Genomic DNA, 27,396 nt, shown 5'->3' with positions numbered 1-27,396 from the left:
AACTGCACAAGATGCTCTAGGACACTTGGTGAATGCAATCACAAATACACATGTACATATTATTATTATTATTATTGTTTATTGACCATCAACATCCCTTACAAATTTACACTTAATTACATATGATTGGTCCATAAAATAATGACAAATAATTCCTCATATATGCCCATAAAACTTCATATTTCAATAAATAAATAATGCATTACTGTTAGCATTTAACCGAAAGAAGAAAGAAAAGGAACTAAATTATTTACGTTAAAAATCAATAAAACACTACTTTTCAACTGATAAAACTGCAAAAAAAGAAAATATCCTATAAAAATAATAATCTTCAAATAAACTGTAACAATTTACATGCATACTAAACAAAATATAAAGGAATAACATTCAAAAACAATAACTTAAAACTTAATCAAACTAACCTAATATAAAAAAGTTGTAAATAAAAACTATTCTAAAACGATAAATCTCAAGTAAAACTAATCCAAAACTTAATTACACACGCATCAATACACACAAGAAAAAATAGTGAAATTAGTTAAATCACAATTAAACATCCTCTAATTAACTACATAAAAAGTATTATTTACACTCAAAAAAGCTATACTGCCAAGATCTTATATATTATCTCACATATCAGAGCATCACTATACTTATCTGAGAACAGCTCAGCAATAGTGGAAAAATTGTAGGTGTCTCTCAGTTGTTGTGTTTGTGTACAATATTGAACCACAGTAAAATCCCTCTTGTCCGGCATTCAAGTATCCGGCAACTTCAAGTATCCGGCACATTTTTCCCCGAGCCTTAAAATCGATAAAAAATCAATGTGTACTCATAAAATCAATTAAAATTCCCGTGCGAGGCATACTTTGTCCCCTCGCCACCAGAGCACACTGCTTCACGCCACCCACAGCCCACTGCAGTGTTCACTCAGTGACTCAGTCCCACGTGTGCACTGTTTATCGCCTGACACCTTCATCATGCCTAAAGTTGTAGAAAAGAGGAAGCGTGTTGTGCTTACACTTAAGCACAGGTAGACATTTGTCGACAATTAGAGAGAGGTGAAAGCAGACAAACTAATGGTGGAATATGGTGTGGGTTCATCAACTATTTATGACATTAAATACCAAACGAAAAAGTTGCGCGATTACATGAATACATGAAAGCCACCGACACCTCAAAAGCAGCAGAAAATCGTCACACACTGCAGTATCATCGTGGTGAAACGATGGACAAAGTGTTATACGAGTGGTTCAGCTTGAAAAGATCAGGAGTCACAATTACAGGCCTAATGTTACAAGAGAAAGGGCGTGATTTAGCTAAGAAGATGGGCGAGGAAGGGGCATGCCAGTTCTCTGATGGCTGGCTCCACAGGTTCAAGGTTCATCACATATACTTTATTTTTGTAACCCATCAACTTATTTATAAGAGGAAAGTATTAAAGAGAATGTTAGTATTGTGTGTTGGTGAGTGTGAGGTAGCAGCGTGGGTGGCGAAGCGCGGCACGGCGATCAGTTGATCTTTGTTATGGTAAAATGCGTGAGTGTAGGGTGGTGATTGTGGACATAATTTCACTTTTATTCAAGTATCCGGCAATTTCTGGTATCTGGCATGTCGGCGGTCCTGTTGATGCCAGATAAAAGGACTTTTACTGCACATGTACCTCTGTCAGTGTCTGGCCACACATACACATGTCCTGTCCTCTACCGGCAATCTTCCTCTACCCCTTCTGTTCCACCTTACGACTTCAATTGCCAGTGAATGTGCCGACACCCGGAACCAAGTGAAGGCAACATGATGGTGCACACTGACGTTACATTTCGTACTATACACAAAGTAAACTGACAAACTAGGGTTTATATCTTTATATACAATTCATCTAGAAGAGTTTGAATCAAGGAGATTTGCTATCTCATTAACTCCCTCACATATGTCGTCAATGTTGGCATACAAGAAGTCACTGACGTAATTACATGCCCTATACTGACTTTCCATAACAGTTTTTATTGAGAGAACCAAGGGGTCATCTTTCATTGACGACCTCTCATTCCACATCTTACCAAAGAAGTTTCTCTGTCTACTCTTTACTAAAACGGGCAATGGGGGACAACCAGACTTGGTACAACATACATCATTACACGTAGATATTCGTACTCCCAATAAATATTTTAATGCCCAATTATATCATTTCATCACCGGTCTCAAGTCTGTGTTCAGCACATCCAGTTATCTTAGTGTGTTAAGATGTCTGGAATGCCTAAACACCTCTCTTCCATCCCCATGGCCACCTACTTGATGACCACTCGCTTGACTGACTCTTGCCATTCACTTGCCCCAACCCACTCAAGACCTTATAAGTAAGCACATCCCTCACCATTCACCATCCTCACATCCCTGGGCCAAAATGTAAGCTCTCCCAATTATGATGGATTGGATCCCTCCTACCCTAGTCATCATCCAAAGCAACAGAGTAGGCAGAACACCCTCCTTTACCTGTTTATAGGAGGTTAGAGGTTCCCTTGAAATTTACATATTTTTGGTTACATTGACAATCCATTAAACAACAGGAACTTAACAACTTAATTTCTCAATGCCTTAGTAGTTGAACATTAATGCTGGCTTGGTTTAGTAGTCTATTTGTTCTTGCTTTTATTTGCTTTTGTACTTATAAAAATGTTTTGTACAATATTGTGAGCTGGTAAAATGTTTTGTGGCACACTATCAACACCAAATTTGTTCTCACAGTAGTGCCACATAAACAACATCCAACAAAATGCTACTAAACATTTACAACACAGTATATAAATGCTAACATCATTAATTGATAAAATGAAGACTTATTTAAAATTATAGTATCTGCTGAGTGGTTGAAGCTTCTTCAGTCATGAATTTCAGATGTGTTTACTGTCCCACCTTGGGAGGAACTTTCAATCCTTGCTCTATGGGCCATCATCTCCTCCATTTGCTTACGTTTGAAGAATCCTTTCTGAATTGGTAAAAGGCATAGATGTGTACTGCATGTTTTTTTTTTTTTTTTTTTTTTTTTTTGGGGGGGGGGGAGGGGGAGATGTATACACAGGTTTACTTATTGGTGAATACAGAATACACCTGTCTACTAATGAATGAATGTATCATGCTAAGTTATGAATGCATATAAATTCTTCTACCTGATAGAGATGTACTTGTGGATCCAGATAATAGTTACGCATAGATAAATAACTTGCTGTCTATAGTTAGCTTACGTACCTTATACAGCACATAAGCCATAATTCCAAGGAGTAGAAGACTCCCCAGCACTGCCAGCAGGATCACCCACCAGGGGATACCATTACTTAGCAGAGTGTCAGGTTGGATATACGTCACTACTTCTCCTGTTATTGTCCTTAGGTACGAGAAATAGAGTTGCATTTCAGTGCACTAATTAACCAACTGCTTAAACATATTTGTTTCTCCATATATACAACTAGTACAGGATTCAGTCATTCATTCTACCTGTTTTTCTTGACATGTATGAATTACCATGGCATTATTCACCCAACTGAGGTTCACATTCTCATTATAAACAAACCATAACATTCCTCTCTTACCTGTTGCCAATATGTAATACTTGAGACTTGAGTGACTGAATCGTGGCAACTGCCATACTGCCAAAAATTGTTCCATCCTTGACTGAAATGTGTTTGGCTGTGGAGAGAAAACGAATCTACTGTGAACATAGATGTATAAATTGAAAAATGATATTATCTGAAAAAAAGATAATGCATGGATTCAACACACATAATTATGAGAAATTATATGATGATTGAGAAATACAACTGATAGAAAAATATACATCTCAAAATGTATCCTTACTAAGGAGGTTAAGACAGTTCTTATAAAACCAGAACATTAAACTTGCCCAAGACACTAAGATCAACATCCAGTTCCACAGAAACTTTTGCTGACTGTGTGTCCAAAACCCAATCATGTGTTGGACAGTGGAGCTTTGCACACTTGATCAGGCTAGAGGAACAGTTGAAGTACTGCACACCTGCATCTGATTCCTTCTCACTGCTTGCACCACTAGTAATGAACAAAAACAATCAAATAAATCAAATACATATAGAGACTGATTTATCACTACCTAAGAATATTAATGCAGAAATACAAGATATGCTCAGTGAGTTCTTGGCCTAACACAGGAAGGAAGGAGGGAGCTGCAGTGGTTGGAACACATTTGTGTATGTACTATAAAGTAATGCACAGGCTGATATTTTCCTAGTGTTTTGCATTCACTTCAACGGTGATTCTGTGAGTGCTGATGGCACCCTTCAGCAAAATAAGTGAAATTGAACAATGGGCTGTGATAAAGTTTTCTGCAATTCAGGAGGGAAAGTCCAACAATTAATTGATGAGGAGCTGAGGACAGCATGAGGGGCCAGCACTCTATCCTATTCCACTCTCAAACGTTTGGTTAATTTCTTCAGGCAGAACTGAGACTCATGTGAGAATGGCCCACAAAGTGGTGTCAATTAACTACAGTCACCATAAAAACTCTGGGCTCAGTAGAGAGCAGGGTCATGGATAGTCGCCAAATCTGAGTGCATTACATCACTTCTCAACTCAGGATCAGTAATGGATCTGTTGTTACTGTCTTGCATGATCATCTCAAGCTTTCCAAGGTGTCTGCCTAATGGGTCTCAAGAATGATGAGGCACAATAAGAAGAGGAAATTATAATGATTTCAATGGAGATGTCAACCCTCATTACAATGGATCTGGAGGGATTCATGGCCCAAATCATAACCAAGGATAAAATGTGGGTACCTTACTTCCATCCAAAAATCTCTAAACCAGTGGTTCCCAACCTCTTCCACATGGAGGTCCTATACAGTCCCCGCATACCATCCGGTTCCAGATAATTTTAGTTCCAGCAAATATAAATTTATTCACAACTAGAACATACAAATGAACTAACAAGAAAGAAAACAACTTATTTTAATGTGAGGGACGTATATATTCCTTTTCCATCAGCTGATCAATGCCAGATTATCTTGTGTAAAGCAAGAATGATTTTTTTCTGAGAAATTAACTGATCTAATTTAACTAAAAATTGTATCTGATCCCGAAAGTACTCATGTACCACCTGGAAGGCCTTCACATACCAGTACTGGTATACATACCACAGGTTTGGAACCACTGCTCTAAACAATGGAAGCATCCCTCCCCTTATGCCATAAACATTCAGGGTCACAAAGTCATCCTGGAAGGTCATGGTTGCATTATTAATGACCCATACTATGATAATCTACTAGGGAAGCCTCTGGAGGCTCAGTTTGAGAAATGCCAAGGGAAAGTGACCCAAGGTGTTCTCTTGTATGAGAATGCTCCTCTGCACAGGAGCATAATGGTCACATACTAGGTGGTGTCTTACAACCTCTAATTGTTGCCTCAACTCCTTTATTCCCCATATCTGGCACCCTCTGACTTTCATCTTTTCCCACATAAAGAAGCAGCTGTCAGGCATCTCTTTCACTGGTGGTGAGGTTACCAAAGAGAATATCGTGAAGGTTTTGGAGGGATTCAATACACTATTTTTCAGGAACATTTTTGGAGCTGAAGACAAAATTGAAGAAATGCATCATGCTCAAAAGTTTAAAAAGCTGGAAAAGTAAAAAAGAAGAGAAAAAAAGGAAGTTGAATGAATGTTTACTCTATATTTGCTCCTCAGTTAGAGCAAGAACTGATTGAACATTTCCCTTATATCAAATATACTTTAAAAGCTTTCTTTATATCTACATTCTAATTAGCTACTCACTGAATATCACTGCTTCCACTTGTCATAGCTACACCATCTCCATGATTCATACTGCTGCTGTGAGTTGCCTTTTTTATGCCTTCTAACTCACAGTTAAATATATAGGGCTTTGAGTATTCCTGAAAGCAAAACATTTTATAAATGGACAAATAAAAGTTGAGTATATATGTAACTGTTTGGTATACTATTAAAAAAACTGTAAAACTTACTCTATGAACATTAAATAAATAACCTTGATAGCATCTCATTTTCACTGTATCATAGATCTTCCATGAGTGAGATTTTAAGGTAACAAGGCAAAATAAAAGATATATATATATATATATATATATATATATATATATATATATATATATATATATATATATATATATATTGCTGTGGGAGATGCCATAGTGGAAAGAAATCAAAGAAAAGGAATGACACTTACCGTCCATCCATACACCTTCACAAAATTCAAGCCATTAGTGAAGTTGACTGGAATTTTGATGGTGAGATCTATGAGACTGAGAGCTGTTGGTCCCTTCTTGATCAACTGGATCCAGAAGAAACTAGTTACTTACATGAATTTTAAATTCCTTTATAATCTTATATTAGCAAAGCAAATACAATACATATATATATATATATATATATATATATATATATATATATATATATATATATATATATATATATATATATATATATATATATATATATATTTTTTTTTTTTTTTTTTTTTTACAATTTCAAGGCTCATTTTATCATGCATTTCAAAACATTTGTTGTACACAATCTTATGTACAGTCACAATTATTTTTCTAAATTTTGTGAGAACCATTCATACAAGAAGTGTTCAGATTTTGTATACTCTTTGTATTCAATGAATTTTCACATAATACATTCATATCTATTGGTTCTTAATTGCCACTACTGTGCAATGTCCTTCCTCAGCAAGGGACTCATGGAATCTGAAAAATTTATCTACATAAGGAATAAGTCTTTAGCCTTGATGAGGGCTCTTAACCAGCAAGGAACTGAATTTATCAATGATGATTACATGAAAAGAGTCTTAAATGTCAGTATAACAATTGTCACGCCCCAAGACCTCTTTGGGACCTTAGTTCTCTACAGCAGTACAGAGGCAGTGTCTGTAAAGTTTTGCTATCACATCAATCTTTCCACCATTTATCTTTTGTGTATTCACATTTACAAAATCATTCGACACAATTTTCAGATACAGTAAGACCTCAGCTCAGGACCATAATTCGTTCCTAAATCCTGTTCGTCACCCGATTTGTTAATCCCCTGAATAAATTTTTCCCATAAGAATGTATTGAAATACCATTAATCCATTCCAGACCACACAAAATCATACTTTTGTCCATAAAACCCATTCAAAATAGACCTTTAATGTATGCATGATACGAACGAAATAATTATAAAAAGCCTAGATTATTTTACTTACCTAAATGCTATCAAAATGATAATAAAATGAATAAAAAAGAAAAGGTTATTTACTTAAGAGACTGGACATTGATGGCATGATGGAATGGAGGAGAGGAGGATGGGGAGGAAGACAGACAAGATCTGAGAAGACAGTCATGAAAGAGGACTTTGGATGTGCGCAGCGTGCCAGAGCTACACAACAGCTGTGTAGTGTCACAAGTCAGTGCCACTATGTGGGGCCCCGTTATAGCAAAGAGGATAATGTCGAGAAAGCTGCAGTAGAGCGCGCTGGTAACATCACCATGCCCAGGAAAAACAGGGGAAAATCGTGGTGGCACCGAGATTATGTTATGTAATATTTTTCGTATGTTCCTGTTTCTATTTTCTTTTGTGCTTATGTTTTATTTTGTTGTTGTGTGATAGCCAGGTTGGTTATCACACAAACGGCTCGCCTGGCGGCAAGCCGTTTAACTGCGTTCGTCCCCCAAAATATCATTCGTCCCCTGGGTCGATATATTGACAAATTTTTTGGTCGTCTCCCGAATTGTTCGTCCTTAGAGACGTTCGTCAAGCGAGGTTTTACTGTACATAAGAAAATAACCAATAATCTCCTCTCATTAGTGATCTGCTCTAAATACTAAACTGAATATACATAAGCTCTGACACTTAGAACAATAAAAGAATGAAATTCATTATAAAATCATACTTACAACGTAAGTATGATTGAACTTAACATTCTTGGTTATAATACTCTTCTTGTCATCACTGAGTCTATATGGTGCCTGTTCATCTTCAGAAGCTCTGAAACAGATATCATTATGTGAGTGACAAGTGACAGACATGGTCAAAAGCACCAAACACCTGTGTTTATATTGTGCTTCTGTATGTTCTGTTTTCACTACTCTCCTAAATCAATGCCATGTGTAAAGTAAACTAACAAATAAATCCACCAAAATATAAGAGAAAATAGAAAATTATCTATAATTTAACAATACTAGTTGTTTTTCTAAATCATAGATGAAACAATATATCATGCCACTGGTTTACACTTGCTGAAAAAAAAAATCTGATTAAAAGAAGTAGGATGCTTTTACTTGTGGGGAGAAAGTAAGTCAAAACTTATGCCAAGAAATCAATGTATTCTCACCCATGTAGCTCCAAGTTTGCTTCAGTTGCTAGCTGGAGTTTCATGATTATGAAGTTGTCATCAGGTTCCACTTCTTCTCCTTCCCCCAAAACATTTACATGCAGCTCAAACTGACTGATATTCCTCATTAGTTGTTTTTCATTCACCTTCACGCCCACTTCCAGAACATCAGGCTGCACAATGCCATTATTACATTATAAGCTATCAATGCAGACTCATAACTTTATCAATTTCCTACCATAACACTAGTAAATAAAATAACATTGCACATGGACGTAATTGTGTAAAAAGTATTCATTGTTAAGGGGGAAAAAAAAAATCACAGGGGCAATAAGTGAACACAGAAGTGCACGTTTCATACAAGGACTGGCATCTATAGGCCTCCTTGCTTCTTGCAGCTCCTCTTATGTCTCTATATATGCTCTTATGTTCTAAATCAATAAGCCATGCATAAAACACACACACACACACATGGATAAAGATATGATGAAAAAAATCATCACAAGCATGTTACGCCCAAGGCTAGAATATGCAGCAGCGGTATTAGTCTCCAAGCTCTAAAAAGGATATAAAAAAATTGGAAAGGATACAGAAAATTACTACAAAGATGGTGCTGAATTAAAGGATCTCTCATATGAAGAACGACTGAAGGAAATGGGACTGCCAACCTTACAAGATAGAAGAGAATGCAGGGACCTAATAACAATGTAAAAGATAGTAAATGATATTGAAAAGATAGACAAAGAAGACCTGGTGCTGTTAACGAAAGAAGATGGAAGGACAAGAGGACAATGAAAAGAAAATCAGGATGAGGCAGTGTGTGAAGGATATTGGAAAATACAGTTTTCCGCACAGAACGGTGGAAAAATGGAATGCATTGGATAATGGAATTGTCACAGCACATAGTGTACATAACTTTAAAGAAAAACTAGATAAATGGAGATATGGAAACAGGACACTATGAGCCCATTCCAACCCTGTATAATACAACTAGGTAAATACACACACACACAAAAGGTTCAGTGCTGGCACCAATACTTTTCCTTGTCTATATTAATGATATGCCAGAGGGAGTAAACAGTTATATTAATTTGTTTGTGGATGATGCAAAATTGTGTAGGTGTGTGAAGAGTGAAGAAGATTGTGAAATTTTACAGGCAGATCATATATAGGATTTGGGAGTGGAGCAAGAGGTGGGAGATGGAATTTAATCTGAGCAAAAGTCATGTAATGGAGATGGGGAAGAGTGGAAGACGGCCAAGAGGATTATATAAGATGGGTGAAGGAGTAGTGTTGAAAAAGGTGGAAAAGGAAAAGGATTTGGGAGTGATAATACAAGACAATGGGCAGTTTGGGGCACTCATATTGACAAGATGTTTGGAGAAATATATAATTTGATTAGAAATATTGGATTAGCCTTTCATTATATAGATAAAGATATGATGAAGAAATTAATTAGTACTGTAATTAGACCAAGATTGGAATATGCTGGGGTGGTTTGGTTCCCTTATAAAAAGAAGCATATAAGGAAGTTGGAGAGATTGCAGAGAATGGCAACAAAAATGGTTCCAGAATTGGCAGAAATGACCTATGAGGAGAGATTAAAAGAAATGAATTTGCTTACCTTAGAACAAAGAAGAGAAAGAGGATATTTTATACAGGTTTATAAACTGTTGAGCGGTTTGGATGAAGTGGATAATGAGCAAATGATGTTGAGAGAGGAAAATTTAAATAGAACTACGAGATCGCATAGTAAAAAGATGTGAAGAAATATGGTCTCCCACAGAGATGTGTGGAGGTGTGGAATAGTTTGAGTGAGGAGGTGGTGTCAGCGAGGATGTGCATAGTTTTAAAGGAAAGTTGGATGTGTGTAGATATGGAGACGGGGCCACACGAATATAATTCCTTGGGGAAAAGCGACCATGCTGTCCTAAGTTTTGAGCTGGATACAGAATTAAGCACGGAAAAGAGTGTGGAGCACAGGGAGAAAAAATTAAATTATGTTAGGGCAAATTATAACCATATAAGAGAGTTCTTTAATGAAATTGACTGGTCTGTGATATACCAGGAAAGGGATATGCAATTGAAATACAATAAATTTATGGATTTATATAACTCTGCTGTGAAGAAGTTTGTGCCATATCACAGAAAGAGGACTTTAAATAATAAACAGTGGTTTAATAGAAATTGTGAAAAAGCAAAAAAGAACAAAGAAAAGGCATGGAAGAAACTTAAGAAAAACAGTGAAGTATTATCAAGAGAAGTCTACAAAACAGCAAGGAATAGATATGTTGAAGTAAGGAGAACAGCACAAAAGGAATATGAACAGAGTGGTGGAAAACTGTGATAGTGACCCAAAATGTTTTACAAATTCATAAATGGAAAACTAAATAAAAGGGAGGCAATAGAAAAGGTAAAAATGGGGAAGAAGTATATGAGGATGCTAGAGATATAGCTGAAATTTTGAACGACAACTTTTGCAAAGTGTTTACAAAGGAGGAGCATTTTATGGGAGGAAGGCCTACGGAAATAAAGCAAATGCAGGACATCATGGTTACTAAGGAAGATGTAAGGAAAATTATAAGCAATCTGGATATTAATAAATCAATGGGGCCTGATGGCATATCTGGGAGGTTGCTAAAGAATGTAAGGATCAATTGTTGAACCCCATATTTGATATTGTGGAAACCTCCATACGAACAGGATTAGTCCCGAAAGAGTGGAAAAGAGCTGACATTGTGCCTATATATAAGAATGGTAGTAGAATGGAACCGCTAAATTATAGACCAGTATCGTTGACTAGTATATTGTGCAAGGTATGTGAAGAAGTAATTAAAGCTAAGTGGAGTGAGTATCTAGAAAGTGAAAACATTCTGAGTGAAAGGCAGTTTGGTTTCAGAAAAGGAAGATCGTGTATCCAATTTATTATGTTTTTATTCAAGAGTGACTGACATACTACAACATAGAGAGGGATGGGTGGATGCTATCTACCTGGACTTGAGAAAGGCCTTTGATAAAGTACCACACAATAGACTGATGTGGAAACTAAAGAAGATTGGAGGAGTAAATGATAAACTAGCAAAATGGATGGAAAATTACTTAATGGGAAGAGAAATGAGAACAGTGGTGAGAGGAAGGAAGTCCGAGTGGAAGAAGGTAACCAGTGGAGTTCCACAAGGGTCAGTGCTGGGTCCCATCATGTTTTTGATTTATGTTAATGATATGCCAGTAGGAATTGACAGTTACATGAACATGTTTGCGGACGATACTAAAATTATGAGGAGAGTAAAGAATGTGGAAGATTGTAACAAGTTACAGGAAGATCTTGATAAAATATATGAGTGGAGTAAGGAGTGGCAGATGGAATTTAATATAGACAAGACCCATGTTATGAAAATGGGAAGAAGTAGATACAGACCAAACAGGGATTACAGGCTGGGTGATGAGAAAATTAAAGAGACCAATGAGGAGAAAGACTTAGGAGTAACCGTGCAAAACACTTTGTCACCGGAGAAACACATTAACAAGATTTTTTGGAAAACATACAACATGCTTCAAAATATTGGCCTTGCATTCCACTACCTAGATGAAGGAATGATGAAGAAGATATTATGTACCTTAATAAGACCCCAGTTAGAATATGCAGCATGTGTCTGGTCACCGCATATGAAGAAAAATGTGAAGAAGGTGGAAAGGGTACAGAGGCTGGCAACAAGGATGGTACCAGGACTCAGGGAGTTAGACTATGAGGAAAGACTGAGGAAGCTGGGGCTGACCACATTAGAAGAGAGAAGAACAAGAGGAGACATGATAACTATGTATAAATTGGTGAACAAGATTGACATACTGGACAGAGAGTTGATAAAGGTGACCACAAGTAATCATCTCCGAGGACATGGAAAAAAGCTAATAAAAGACATCTGTCTAAATGACGTGAGAAAATACAGTTTCCCGCATCGTAGCATTGATAAGTGGAATAAACTGAGCAGTGATGTCGTTGACATGGTGTGTGTCAATCAGATGAAAGAGAGATATGACAGGAATGGACAAGGAGACAGGTCACAGAGAGCTTAGCTCGGGCCCTGTAATACACAAATAGGTAAATACAAATAGGTAAATACACACACACACACACACACACACACACACACACACACACACACACACACACACACACACACGTAATGTAGTGGTTAGCACGCTCGACTCACAATCGAGAGGGCCAGGTTCGAGTCCCGGCACGGCGAGGCAAATTGGCAAGCCTCTTCTTAATGTGTGGCCCCTGTTCACCTAGCAGTAAATAGGTACGGGATGTAACTCGAGGGGTTGTGGCCTCGCTTTCCCGGTGTGTGTTGTGTGTTGATGTGGTCTCAGTCCTACCCGAAGATCGGCTATGAGCTCTGAGCTCGCTCCGTAATGTGAAAGACTGGCTGGGTGACCAGCAGGCGACCAAGGTGAGGTGAATTACACACACACACACACACACACCACAACAAATTTTGAAGGATTAAAGAATTACTTTGGTAGCACTGATTGAAAGAAACCATGCAAGGCAAGACAGTCCAAGAAAAATGTGAAATCTTCCAAGATAAGTAGAGTGAAGGGAGTTAAGAGATGTGGTCCCATATGCAAAGTAAGAGAGTAAACACATGTGATATAATGCTACATGTACAAAATCTAAGAAGAGAAAGGATGCAGCTTGGAAGAAACTAAGGATGCAGTGAAATGAAGGAAGTAGGAAGCAGTATAAAGATGCACGAAATAAATGCATTAGAATAAGAAGGGAGGAAGAGAGAAATTTTGAAAGCGATGTAGTGAAGAGATGTGAAGAGGAACCCAAGCTTTCTTATAACTATATAAATAGAAAGATGATAAACAGAAAGACCATCACTAAGTTAATTAAGGAAATAGGATATATGAAACAACAGATGAAATGAGTGAACTTATGAGTGAGAGCTTTAAATCAGTATCTAATGAAAAGGAAGATTTCATAGAACCAAACGACCAAGTGATGCAGAAAGGATTAAGAAGTGGTGTGGTGCATAAACAGAAAATTAGCAAATTACTTGAAAAGGTGGATGTAAGAAAAGCAATGGGGCCAGATGGAGTGTCAAGATGGACACAGAGAATGTAGAGAACTGGTGGAACCAATTTGGGATGTGATCAACAGCTCATTAATGGCAGGGAAAGCACTGTACCAAGGAAATGGAAAAGAACAAATATAGTTCCGATATACAAAGGAAGGAAAAGACCAAGTCACTAAATCACTAATTTTGTGGGAAAGATCTGTGAAATTGTGATTAAATTATAAAGTGTCACTAATTTTGTGGGAAAGATCTGTGAAATTGTGATTAAAGAAAAATGGCTACAATATCTGGAGGAAAATTAAATAATAAATAACTCCAAATTTGGATTTAGAAAAGGAAGATCCTGCATGACTAGTTTACTAAGCTTCTATACAAGAGTAATAGATGAGGTGCAAAGGAGGGATGGGTGGGTTGACACAGTGTATTTAGATATTAAAATGACTTTTGACAGAGGACCACATAGAAGTCTCCTATGGAAAATAGAACACATTGGAGAAATACAGGGAAGTGTCTTAAGCTGGATGACGGACTACTTTTAACAGAAAGAGAAATAAGGACAATGATAAGAGACACCCAATCAAGTTGGAGCACAGATACTAGTGGTGTACCACAGGGTTCAGTGCTGGCACCAATAATGTTCCAAATATATATTAACAATATACAAGAGGACTTGAGTAGCCACATAAATTTGTTTGCAAATGATGCAAAATTCTAGATTTAAAAAGAAATGTATGGAATTCCAGAAAGATAGTGACAAAATTTGGGAATGGAGCCAGAAGTGGAAAAGAATTTAATACCAGGAAAAGACATGTGATGGAATTGGGTAAAAGTAATAGAAGATCTAGATGGGAATAAAAAATGTGAGAAGAGGTTATAATGAAAAGGATGGAAGAGAAAGACCTGGGAGTGGTTATACAAGACACCCTGACTCCAGAAAGACACATAAATGGACTGTTTGCTTCAACATACAAGATACTAACTAACTTCAGGGTAGCATTAAATTACAAGTACATGGATAAGAGTATGATGAAAAAGATAATTACCACTATGATAAGTCCTAGACTAGAATATGCAGCAGTGGTGTGGTCACCGCACATGCAAAAGGGCATCAGGAACCTCGAAAAAAATCCAAAGGAGTATTACAAAGATGTTGCCAGAAAAAAAGGATCTTTCCTATGAAGGAAGACTGAAGGAAATGGAACTACTAACTTTGAAGGATAGATGAGAGAGAGATCTTATAACATAAAGAAAAGATAGCTGGACAAGACCTGGTATCACTGACTGAAGATGAAGATAGACAAACAAGAGGACACTCTAAAATCATAAAAACTCAGCGTTTGAGTAACATTAAAAAGTCTACTTTTCCACACAGGATGGTGGACATCTGGAATGGTTTCATTACTGAAGAAATTGTAGCAGCAGAAAGTGAGCATGAATTTAAGGAAAAGTTAGATAAAAGTAGATATGGAGAGAGGTCACTATGAGCCCTGCTCAAACCATATAATATACAACTAGGTAAACACACACACACACACACACACACACACACACACACACACACACACACACACAAGAATGCCACAACCAAGATAAGAAAAACTTCATTCATTAAATCATTCATAGCACACTAAACATTTGTTACAGGCCTTACTGAGCTGTTGTTCTTAATAGGGTTGGAAAGCTGGCATTGTAGGAAGACTTTTGTGTCAGTAACATCAACAAGACAGTCTTCATGTGACACAGGTGGAATTAGTTCGAAATATCGGTCTGCAGTCACCGTCATGTTAGGGACGTATGCTGGCTCTCCACTGTTAGACACTGTTACACGTAGTTTGTTAAATTTTCCTATGACCACTGCATCCTGAACCCTGGAACAGAAAGTAAGAAAGAAAAAAAATCCAAATGATATGAGCTTTAGTCCAAGACAAGTAAAATTATAAAGTTTGAAATATAAAGCTTCCTGCACCCTCCCACTAATACATCCAGGCTATATGGTGATGCAGTGCAATATTTCAGATGCACCAAGATGAGTTTGTAAGCACTACAAAACTGCAAATCCCTCCCCTGTCTCCTGCTTACCATTCATTCATACCATCAGTCCTCTTTTTAAACTGACCTCAGTGTCTTTGAAACACCCACCCTTACAGCCTTGCTGCTTGTTACTATATTCATACCTAATCATTTTGCTTGCATGTATACATATTTACAAAACAGTGCAAATACAATTCACAATAAGAATTTGCTATACATGTAATTCAAATTGAACCTAACTGCTAATATCCTCAAGACCTCCCTTTACTTATGTAACAAAGAGAGTTCAGGTCTAGTTTCTGTGTTTCTAGTCTATATCTTAAACAACAAAACTAACTGTGCTTTTCTGTTACATAAGACATACTCTACTACATAACCTTATACACAAAATAGATAAACTAGACATTAATCAGTCTCAGAGAATAAACTCACCCATTGGTAAATTCAGCCATTGCCTTCAAATTCACTCTGCAGATCTTGTCATTACAGTCCTTGACAATGGCCACATTAGTTGAAGTATAGTTGTGTGCAGCTGGATCAGTCACTGGTCTCTCTGAATATCAACTTTGTATCAATTTCCCCTTCTTGAAAAGCTATCATACTATACCAATTAGAAAAACAGGTAAGATGTACCAGTATAGTGTCCCAGATCCATCAAAGACTTGGTAATTATATTGGCATGATTGGTAAGATGTCAGAACTTGTGTTTCCTGTGAATGTTCTGTCAGAATTTTGATCCCTACCTAAGCACATCCAATTTATGTACCAGCTTTCATATCAATTGTTTCAATGTCCAATGACTTATAAACACTGAGAAACTGATCTAAAGAGGTGATAAAGCACCACTGGAAAGGTATTTAAGAGAAAATAAACCTTTGTTTGGAGACTTATGGAAAACATAAGGTCACCAAAGCCTCATTAGATTTCTAACTGCCCTGACTGTCTTGTGATTGCATCATATGATAAGAACTGCATTAATTTTCCCATTTTTCTTGTTTAAGAAGCTATTCAAACTTTCTTCTCACTGATTTTTAAGACTATATATATATATATATATATATATATATATATATATATATATATATATAGAGAGAGAGAGAGAGAGAGAGAGAGAGAGAGAGAGAGAGAGAGAGAGAGAGAGAGAGAGAGAGAGAGAGAGAGAGAGAGAGAGAGAGAGAGAGAGAGAGAGAGAGATTTATAGAAGAATGTATAACACTAATTGTACACACACTTATAATGATAAGAACAATTTTGTATAATATCAGAATGTTTCATCAGAACAGAATTGTTCTTTCAACATACTAGCTAATTCCAGTGTAGAGTCCTCCACAAGTCCATACTCCAGTCTCAAGCTTATAGGGAAGTCTGGATTGATCTTTTCCTCCTGTGAAATACCATCCATCAGAATAGTGACCCACCTTCTCTCTAATTCATCTAATTTTGAAAATATCCAGACTTACTCAAACTAAAGGTATTAAGCTGAAAGTTTTAATAGGAGAAAAATTATACTTGGAGGCTGGAAGGACGAGGTAAAGGAACAACCCAGAGGAAGTGGTATGCAGTAAGGCCAAGTACTTCAATAACAATCAAGAAAGCAGTATCAGAATAAGAAGTAAAAGCTCTTCTGTCATGGCCATACCCCTTGGGAGAGAGATACCTTAAGGAACAAAACAACAAAGAGATACATAGATAAATAAAATGGAAAAATAGATAGGTAGGCAGATAAATAGATAAGAAGATAGACAGACAGACAGAAAGAGAGAAAGAGGGACTAGCTCTGACTTAAAACACCCTCTTTAATAAGGAACAAGGCAAAAAATGTTAAAAATGGCAGTAGCTTGCAGTAAGTATTGGAAACTCGACACAGGTAACTCACCTTCACAATCACTTGGTGGTTCTTACACTTGGCTTTATTAATGACCAATTGCTCCTCAAAGGATTTGGTGTTGAGTTTGCCATTAAACACAGCACGAAATATTGTGTTGCCATAGTCCAGGATAAGATTTGCTCTCACAGCTGAGTTGAAAGATAAATTCATATACATTATACATTATCAAATTCTCCACATTCTTGAGCAGCACATAATTTTTCAAACAAGTATTGTAATTCAATAGATATTTACATTTTCAAACATTTGTGGAAAATTTAAAGAATATTCCCTGTCTGATGCAATACTGTACTTCTGTAGCATTACATGAACCGAATTAAGAATTTTGGTGAACCTCATAAAAATAACTTAATTCAATTAATGTATACAAAATTTCACTTGACATGAAAATTCTTAATGCTTTTCTGATAAATAAATAACCATCTCTAAAAACTTACACAGATTTTCAGGAATACTAAAACCTTCATACTTAAGGCAGGTCTTGACATTAATGACTGCTTTCTCCTCCCAATTAACATTGGACTGACTGGGAATGACTTCACCATATAATGTTGCCACTGGTCGACTTTTGACCACCACTACATGGCCAGAAAGGAAGCTTCCAATAGCCAAGTCTGCAATCAGATAACAAGTAACTAGGAAAAACATTTCTAGCATATCTATCTGCATCACAATTACATGAACAAATTAATTCACTATGATTAAAATCTCAATGTGGTGTCTCAATAACACATGGCTCCATTGGTACCAGTGATGCAAAGTAACTTATGATACATGGAAAATATTTTCAAGTTTCAAATCTAAGGTATACATAAGAATATGTAAGTGCACAAGACTGTCCACTTACCTGAGTAACCATTCTTGTCTATGTCAACACCACGTGATATTGACAAACCAAAGCCTTTGAGAACAGCAGGAGTGAAGTCTTCTGGCGAGAGACGTTGTGACCAGGGGTCTCTCAAGCCGCTCTGTGACCCCAGAAAGATGTACACTGCCCCATCACCTTCCCATGGAGCTCCTACCACAATATCTGAAGAAAGCAAAGTGCTTCAGACTCTAATCTATTTATCAAGACAGAATTAAGTGCTGAATGTTACTTTTTTCCATAAAATGGGCAACCAAAAACATGTGCTAAAAAGAACAAAATATGGCATCAAGTTGGAGTACAATAAATGAAAAGGGAATGGGAAGAAAGCAAAAATAAAACTTGGACAAAAGTACAGAAAATGTGAGTTCCAGACTAAGATCAGTGTCATGTAGCACTTTCATGCCACTTGCCATAAGCTCAAGTCTCTCTCTCTCTCTCTCTCTCTCTCTCTCTCTCTCTCTCTCTCTCAACAATTAACCCATTTTTGGAGAGATAAAACTAATACCAACTAATATGATATAGTTAAGAACACCAGCTAAATAAAGTAACAATGAAATTTCAGGAACACTATTCTTATCAAGAGCTATCAGCAAAAAAAAATTATTATTCACAAGACAGAGCAAGACAAAATGGGCTGGCAAGGAATCTCTCTTTCAACCTAAAACCTTTTTTGGACTAAATTGTATATATTTTTTGTGATTTGGTTGCACAGTAAAGGCAATGTAACTGTGAACATGAAAAGCATTACCTCATTCAAAACATTTAGTGCAACTGTACAGAATTGACTTACCTTCATATCCATCAGCATTAAGGTCACCAGGAGAGGCAAGTGATGTGCCGAATCTTGCAAGTGCGACTTCATAGCCACAATGAGACTTCGGATGTGCATAGTCTCCCTGAGAAAACAAGTTGCAAAGTATGACCTCCCAACATGAGAGATTGTTGCATTAATGAAATTAATGAAAATGAAATCAAGCTCTTCATTCTTCAGAAAGTGTGTGTAATTTGAATTTCAAGTACAATTTTCTAATGATGAAAAAAAGAAAACATATGTAATTGATAAAACTTGGGACTGCAGTGGACATTCTTCACATCTGAGGTGCATCTGTCTTCTCAGCTACAGCCACATACATTCCCTCACCTTATCATTAATTTTTCAAATAATATTGATAAATCTAAGGTAGTAACGAGTATCATTAAAAATATATAAAGACTCAGTGTATATGTAAATCATGATTTCATTTAACATTTAAGATGAAGCAAACAAATGTTAAATACCACTATCAAATCTACCATTGTCTATCATTTGAATGAAATCACTGATAGACTCCAAAATCAGTACTGAATTACAATAATCTGTAGCTTTTATTTTGCTGACTGCTACTTTTCTCTTCTGAACAAGTATGTTATTTCATAGTTCACATATATAATTCACCAAAACTAGCCAGAAACATACCTCTGTGCTCAGAAATGACTGGATTCTGCCTCTGTCTGGATTTTTCAGGTTATTGTCTGAATACATAGGTGAGCCAACAACCAGGTCATCCAATCCATCCCCATTGATGTCTGCTGCTGTCAGTGCTGCTCCAAAATATTCTCCAATCTGCTCACCTCTCAGATTTCTCTTTATCACCAATTTTTGTTCACCATTAGAAGGAAATTCAAAAATAATTACCTGAAAATACAAAGTATGGTTAAGAGGAAATAGAAAGGCATTATCTTTTATTCACCATAAAAAGGAAGCTCAGAAATGAATACTACATGGAAACAGAAAATGATGATAAGGATGAGAGGCACTACAAATAAATCTTTCTACCATAGAGAATGTTCTGTCTGTCTTGAAACAGTAAACCTTTTATTCAACAGATGAGATGTTATAAGCTATAGAATTTATCAGGGTACAAAGACATCCATATTCAAACCTTGAATGTTTAGTAATTTGGGTCACATTATACTTTACTGTGTTCTTTATATGTTTCCCTTGAATAATATATGCATAGTATTTGGTTTTCTTAAAATAAATCTCAACTTTGGATGGTGTGGTAAATATGATTATTACAACTGCAGCATTTTTTAAATTCAACTTTCCATATTACATACACTGAGGATACTGTGAAAATGTATGATTGCTATTAAACAGCACAGAAGATTTCATAGCTTGCCTTGCCAAAGGAGTTAGCAGCACGAGGTCCTCCTGCTGCATAATGTGTCTTATTAATGTCCAGAAGCTTTCCTGAAGTTACTGAGTAACCAAACAATGAACTTGTTTCAAACTCATCACTTTTTATCACTTCAGAATCAAGGTGAAACATATGGTCATGGTCATCAGCTTGACGTTTTTTCCTTACTGGATCAATACTTTCTTCATTCTCATCCGCAAAGAGTAATACAGACCCTGTAAAATGCCAGGCAACTCATAGTGAACATAAAAGGGAAACTGAAGAAGTTATTCAATAAGTTGAAAAGCGTAAGTATGAAATAACCACATTATAAATCTGAATGAAAATATTAAATTGAATTTCTTCTACATTTCTTCTACAATGTGTACTATTTTCTATAAAGTAGCAGCTATATGTAACAAAATTATCAGCTTGACTGCATTATTCTTTTATCATTCGTGCTTGCATTACACTTATGACATTAGTACACCTTCATACTGACTAATATCATAAATTTACTTCAATCCGATCAATTATCAAAGCTTCCTCTTCACTCTCTTTCCTTTGCCAATAACATTAAATCATGAATCTTCCCTTTCTGTTTGTAATGAGCAGTCTTAAATTCTTAATTTGTTTAGATTTCATCCTGCCATACTCTTCACTAATTCTTATCTGTAAGTCTACTATTTCTAACCAATCATAACTATCAGATAACAAGGGAGAAGCTGAATAACAACAGAGCAATCATTACCTTTCCAATCATAGACACCAGGAAGCCCAATAACCATTTTTGTTGAATCATCAGGAAAGTGAACAGAAAAACCTGCTTGTCCATAAGCATATACCGTTTTGTTCCCTTGCGTCTGCTTATCTGAAAGAGGAGTGACATATTGCCACCTTCAGTTGTGTTTGAAATGTTTGGTGCAGCTATCCATGCTGTAGCAATAAAAATATAGAGGTTGCTTAAATGGGTAATTCCTTCAATTTGGAGATGATTAAAACATAAATATTGAGCTCATGACACTAAAATCCCTGCTATGATTCTGTACATACTGTATTATGGATAAAAAACTTACTTCTGTTCACTAATGGGACCTTCTTTTCAAAATAAGTATCATTAGAGAAAGCATCAAATGTAATGTAGCAAGCACCATTCATGTAAGTGTTTTTCTTCCATTTCTGGTCCTTCCATTGGGGAGCACAAACCTGTCAATATATAGAGAGAAACGTACTTAAGATAGACTTTCTAACATACCAAGGAAACTGACCTATGGTTAAATACATAATAATAATAATAGTAATGAAAATAATAATAACAATAATAACAATAATAATAATAATAATAATAATAATAATAATAACAACAACAACAACAACAACAACAATAATAATAATAACAATAATAACAATAATAATAATGATAATAATAATAATAAAATGATGATAATAACAATAATAATAATAATAACAATAATAATAATAATAATAATAATAATAATAATAATAATAATAATAATAATGATGATAATAATAATAGTAGTAGTAGTAGTAATAATAATAATAATAATAATAATAATAATAATAATAATAATAATAACAACAACAACAACAACAACAACAACAACAACAACAACAACAACAACAACAACAACAACAACAACAACAACAATAATAATAATAAAAATAATAATAATAACAACTAATAATAATTATATTAATAATAATAATAATAATAATAATAATAATAATAATAATAATAATAATAATAATAATAACACTAATGATGATGATAAATGAAAATAACCAAACCCCAAAAATCTGTTAAATAATGAAACCCATAAAGAAAATAGTAATGCTTTAGGGACAAGTTTGGCTTAAATGTGTTTTGATGCTTCTGTCCTGAAGATATTCACAACCTGACTGCTGCCTGTCCTCTCTCAAGACATGTGTATTCTGGCAGGCAATTTGTCACATTGTCTATATAGTAAAGGATAGTTCTATTCATTTAACTATATCTATTGCAGTCTATATGTAATAAAAATAATTCTATCAATCAAATTAAATTAAAAACATAAAGAAAAGAAAGAATACATCTTTTCCTTTTCTGTCAATAACTTTACAATGATGTACAGTTATTGCAATAACAGAATTTCACCTGCCTTTCATTTTCAGCATCATATGACAAGATGTTAAGAATTCATTACACAAGTATAAATCATCTTCAACTCACACAAGTAGCTTGACGGTTGTTCTGGTACCTAGGCTGACTGTCCAGGCTTCCTCCAAGCCAGCCATAATTCTTAAGGTCTTGGTAGTAAAACTCTGGTGGACCAAATCTGACTACTCCATTGCCTAAAATAAATAAAGATGGTAAAGTTAAAATAAAATGCTATTTCAATTCTGAACTCATTACAGAAGTCAGCCAAACATAAAGAAATAGGAGATAATAATGAAATGATGAGGCCTGGTGATATAGCACACAGCATATAGCATACACCATAGAAGTCAGTAATGATGGTTGCAGAGCAAGCCTGAATGATGTTCACGGGCATCCCCTACGCTACAATAATTAACCCTTACACTGCTGTTTGACACACTTCTCCTTAGTCATCAACCTTTAAGAGACACTTCTTGTTTTTCAAATATTATATCAGCTAGAAAGATCCTTATAAAGATTTCATAGCTTTTTTCTTTTTACTGGTGTGAATTAAGAACATAGAACAATGTGAAATTATATAGGCTACCTACCTTTTTCTACCTATTACCTATATCCCTATTCTTAAATTAATCTAATCTTCATTTAAAGCTTCCTTATGTCTCAAGTCTCAACACAACAACCTGATTACTAAATCCATACCATTCACCAGTTGCTCCACTTGAGAACCAAATAATCACAGTGAAAGGGTTGAGATAAATACAGTATTAAAGATACATAAATACATGCAGTAAGTTGACACATACCTGTTAGATCAACCAGAAGCTCCTCACAATTGTCAGATGTGAGGGGACACTTGAACAATGCTCCAGGCTCTGTGATCACCGTCTTGTCATAATGTGTTGAGTTTGCACGAGGAGCACCTACAATAACCCTGAAACAGAGAAGTAAAGTTGTTTCATCTATTTACTGTCCAAGCAATATCTCACATCTACCACGTTAACAATCACACTGGAAGGATCACTGCAGCCTTTATTTATCTGTTTATTTATTCATTTACCTATTTATGTATGGCAATGTCCTAATATAGACGTCCCTTTAGCTCCTTGTTTCCCAGCTCCGCCTTCACTGGTCTTTCATAACTGATTTGACGTCACATAATATGAAGCGTAACCTAATTGTGAAGCGGGAGCCTGGAAAAAGAGGCGAGCTGGAGGGACGCCTACATTAGGACAGTGCCTAATTCCTGTATTGTGTGTAAGAGAGGCACAGGACAAGGGCAACAAAAAGAAAGAAAAATGGCCGATTGAAATGTTGATATCAAAAACAATGTTGTAAAGATCATCTACGGATCTTTCTTCTTTCTTAAAACTCCCTTTTTGGGAGAGTTCAAGGCAGGGCATTTATGGTCAGACTTGACTGTCCTGTCACTGCAGCAAAAAAATAAGACCTTTAATGAGAAAGAGGCATATGAAGGATAAGAGAATAACTTGCTACCCACCAGTTGGAGTCCTGTTCATCATGCTGGAGAGCCACAGCATAGCCAAAGTAAGCCTCCCTTTCTTGTGTCTCGGTGGCATAAGGGTTGGCATAAATCTTGGAAATCTGAGGCTCAAGGTTGAAGCAGTAGGCCAGGAAGCAACCCACAGCAACCCTACCAACACTGTGGGTATCCCCCTTCCTCCCTCAGCCATCTACATAGGGCAGGAAAGGTGAATAGATGCATATAGATATAATTGATATATTAATTGTTGTATATACTAACAAAAAAAAAGGAGCTTGGCTTGATTTCATAAAATCACAGCCATGATGTTACATGGTGTTATATATATATATATATATATATATATATATATATATATATATATATATATATATATATATATATATATATATATATATATATATATATATATATATATATATATATATATATATATATATATATATATATATATATATATATATATATACACACACACACACACACACACACACACACACACACACACACACACACATATATATATATATATATATATATATATATATATATATATATATATATATATATATATATATATATATATATACACACACACACACACACACACACACACACACACACACATATATATATATATATATATATATATATATATATATATATATATATATATATATATATATATATATATATATATATATATATATATATATATATATATATATATATATATATATATATATATATATATATATATATATATATATATATATATATATATATATATATATATATATATATATATATATATATATATATATATATATATATATATATATATATATATATATACAGTTCAACAAGTCCCTAGCTGTATTAAATACGTCTCACTCTCTGGTTTTGGGCGTCTTACCTCGAAATGAAGTGTTTGGTCACGTTTAATGGATATTGATCCGGTTTTCTATAGTGTTTTCATGATTCTAGTACCAACTTATCAAATTCTGCAGTCCATAAAAGAAAATGGACTTCCTTACTTTCTTATAACTTTTGAATAATGTTATCCTGATAAAGCATCTAAGAACACAGGTAGAAAATAGAAAAGTGAAGGTGAATTGTAAATAGACGAGATGGATATATTATTATCCTAGAGTTTACGTCATAATACAACACAACATAGGAGTAATCTGATATATGTTACTTACAACTCGGCAGCAGGAAGGAACTCTCACGGTCAAAGTTATGTACAAATCTCGTGGTATCACTATTGATTATGGTAGATATTGGTTTAATGGTTGTTCTCTTCACTGCTGCTGTAGTTCCAATGGCAGAAGTAAAACTGTGGCATGATTTCCTGCCTCCTCGCCACACCCTTTCAAAAGTTTCTTACATCCGAGGACCATATCTCTTGATAGCTTAATTATCTCTTAGTTATCTATGCCCGCGACTGTTTTACATTCACTACCAAGTTAGTAGAACATTCTGAATTTCTAGCTTACTTTTTAAGAGAAGCTTATTCTTATATGATTCAAACATTAATGACAAACATTTTCTACTGGATTTTAATATACACAACAATTGATTGCCAGGTAGCTAAGCAAAAAAGTAGTGTTTCATTGATCTAAACGTGTCACACCAAATAATAAGAATATTGATATAATACTGCGAGAATAAGCAGTATAGCCGTCAGCCAGGGACAGCAGCGGCGGAAGCGAGGGGTTACCAGGATTGCCTCATAACTATCTGCATGCAGCAAGTTTTCCTACAGCATCGCACACCCTCGAAGAACTTCACTCTTGCCTTCACTACCTATAGAGATGATAAACAGATAGATAAATCGATATATCACTGCAATTCATTCTGTTTACTCTAGGTAAAATATATGCATCATAGACATTTAGCGCAAAGAATAATGAAACACGATTGCGTAGTTAAATGTTGTCACAAGCTGAACGAAGACTTACAGATTAATGTTGCTACTCCGGTCTAAGCTATTCAAAACTGCCCTCAGTCTCAGATCACGTATACAATATTATATAAAAAGAATATATATATATATATATATATATATATATATATATATATATATATATATATATATATATATATATATATATGTGTGTGTGTGTGTGTGAAAAAAACAAAGCCTAACTGTAAACACGAAAAAAAAGTATATTAAACCGAAACATACCAACAAATGTTCCGATCTTGTGCAGACTGACTCTCTTTACAAGCTCGCCAGTCGCCACTGCTGCTATAGTCTCCTATTTTACTTACACACCGGCAACCATGGAGTACCACAGTGTCTTATCTGCTTCTTGTGACACCGAGCAGCGACCAGGGGCTGTGTTGTGAAACGTTGTGTTCTCTGGTGAGATGACATGGCGGACTCACATGCACGCTTTTCTCCATTATTAGTGTAGAAAACACATTAAACTATTATCAAATTATCAAGGGAATCATATTGAAAAAAACAACACTCTTAGAAACTTTCTTTTTTTATAGTGCTTATATGGTGATGTTCATGAATGTTGTGTGTTGGCGACATGCTACAATGAATTCTGTCTATCCATCACACACACACACACACACACACACACACACACAGTTCTTTACCAAGAAATCATTGCTTTATTTTTTCCGAGTTACAAATTTCCTGCAGGCATGTATCGTCCGTAGCTTGTCATCGCTGGAAATAATGCGTGGCTCTCATTATCTCTTGTTAGAGAGAAGCCACGTACAGTGTGTGTGTGTGTGTGTGTGTGTGTGTGTGTGTGTGTGTGTGTGTGTGTGTATCAAAGCTGTGACATGCACGCCTCTAACCTCCTTCACTGTTATAAACGAAGAATTCAGCGAACAAACTATCTAAATACATGTAATTAATGTAGTAATAACGCAGGTAAACATTATAAACAACACACAACACATTTTCCCTTCATGCCCTTATATCCAACAGGTGGAGGAAGAGGAGGAGAATACCTGCTATCGAAAGCAAAAAATTAGTATATTGCTATGCAGTAGTTGAAGTGGTAGTAGTAATAGTAGTAGTAGTAGTAGTAGTAGTAGTAGTAGTAGTAGTAGTAGTAGTAGTAGTAGTAGTAGTAGTAGTAGTAGTAGTAGTAATAGTAGTAGTAGTAGTAGTAGTAGTAGTAGTACCAGTAGTAGTAGTGGTAGTAGTAGAAGAAGTAGAAATAGTATTAGTAATAGTAGTAGAAGTATAGCATGTGGGAGTCTTTCTAGAAGCTATTGTGTTCTTGTATATGGTGAAAAATAACACACACACACACACACACACACACCGCGTAGTGTAGTGGTTAGCACGCTCGACTC

At 35.5% G+C, this 27,396-nt stretch overlaps 1 protein-coding gene across 1 annotated transcript; it reads right to left on the bottom strand.

Moving 5' to 3' along the window:
- Window positions 1-53: 53 nt before the first annotated feature.
- Window positions 54-26,449, bottom strand: LOC123510448 (integrin alpha-PS4-like). The gene is made up of 24 exons (XM_045265639.1): window positions 26,344-26,449; window positions 25,272-25,379; window positions 24,064-24,247; window positions 23,369-23,496; window positions 22,638-22,759; window positions 21,484-21,613; window positions 21,159-21,278; window positions 20,411-20,643; window positions 19,705-19,923; window positions 19,039-19,144; window positions 18,228-18,410; window positions 17,818-17,994; window positions 17,369-17,508; window positions 16,795-16,876; window positions 15,925-16,045; window positions 15,113-15,329; window positions 8,375-8,547; window positions 7,938-8,028; window positions 6,227-6,331; window positions 5,797-5,915; window positions 3,899-4,062; window positions 3,588-3,684; window positions 3,247-3,382; window positions 54-2,986 (listed from the first exon to the last, which is right to left on the bottom strand). The coding sequence occupies exons 1-24, from the start codon at window positions 26,447-26,449 to the stop codon at window positions 2,879-2,881; spliced, it is 3,369 nt and encodes a 1,122-aa protein (XP_045121574.1). The 3' UTR covers window positions 54-2,878.
- Between the last annotated feature and the right edge of the window lie 947 nt (window positions 26,450-27,396).

The sequence above is a fragment of the Portunus trituberculatus genome, chromosome 29 (assembly GCF_017591435.1).
Source record: "Portunus trituberculatus isolate SZX2019 chromosome 29, ASM1759143v1, whole genome shotgun sequence".
Lineage (NCBI taxonomy): Eukaryota > Metazoa > Arthropoda > Malacostraca > Decapoda > Portunidae > Portunus > Portunus trituberculatus.
Note: the sequence above shows the minus strand (reverse complement) of the source record. Positions and strands in the feature narration are given on the sequence as shown.

Excerpts from the sequence above, each read along its gene's own strand:
- LOC123510448 (XM_045265639.1), bottom strand. The coding sequence starts at position 26,449 with ATGTCATCTCACCAGAGAACACAACGTTTCACAACACAGCCCCTGGTC. Across the intron at positions 17,995-18,227 it reads AGACAAGAATGGTTACTCAG|ACTTGGCTATTGGAAGCTTC; the intron begins GTAAGTGGACAG and ends ATCTGATTGCAG. Across the intron at positions 8,548-15,112 it reads CTATTAAGAACAACAGCTCA|CCTGATGTTCTGGAAGTGGG; the intron begins GTAAGGCCTGTA and ends GGCATTGTGCAG.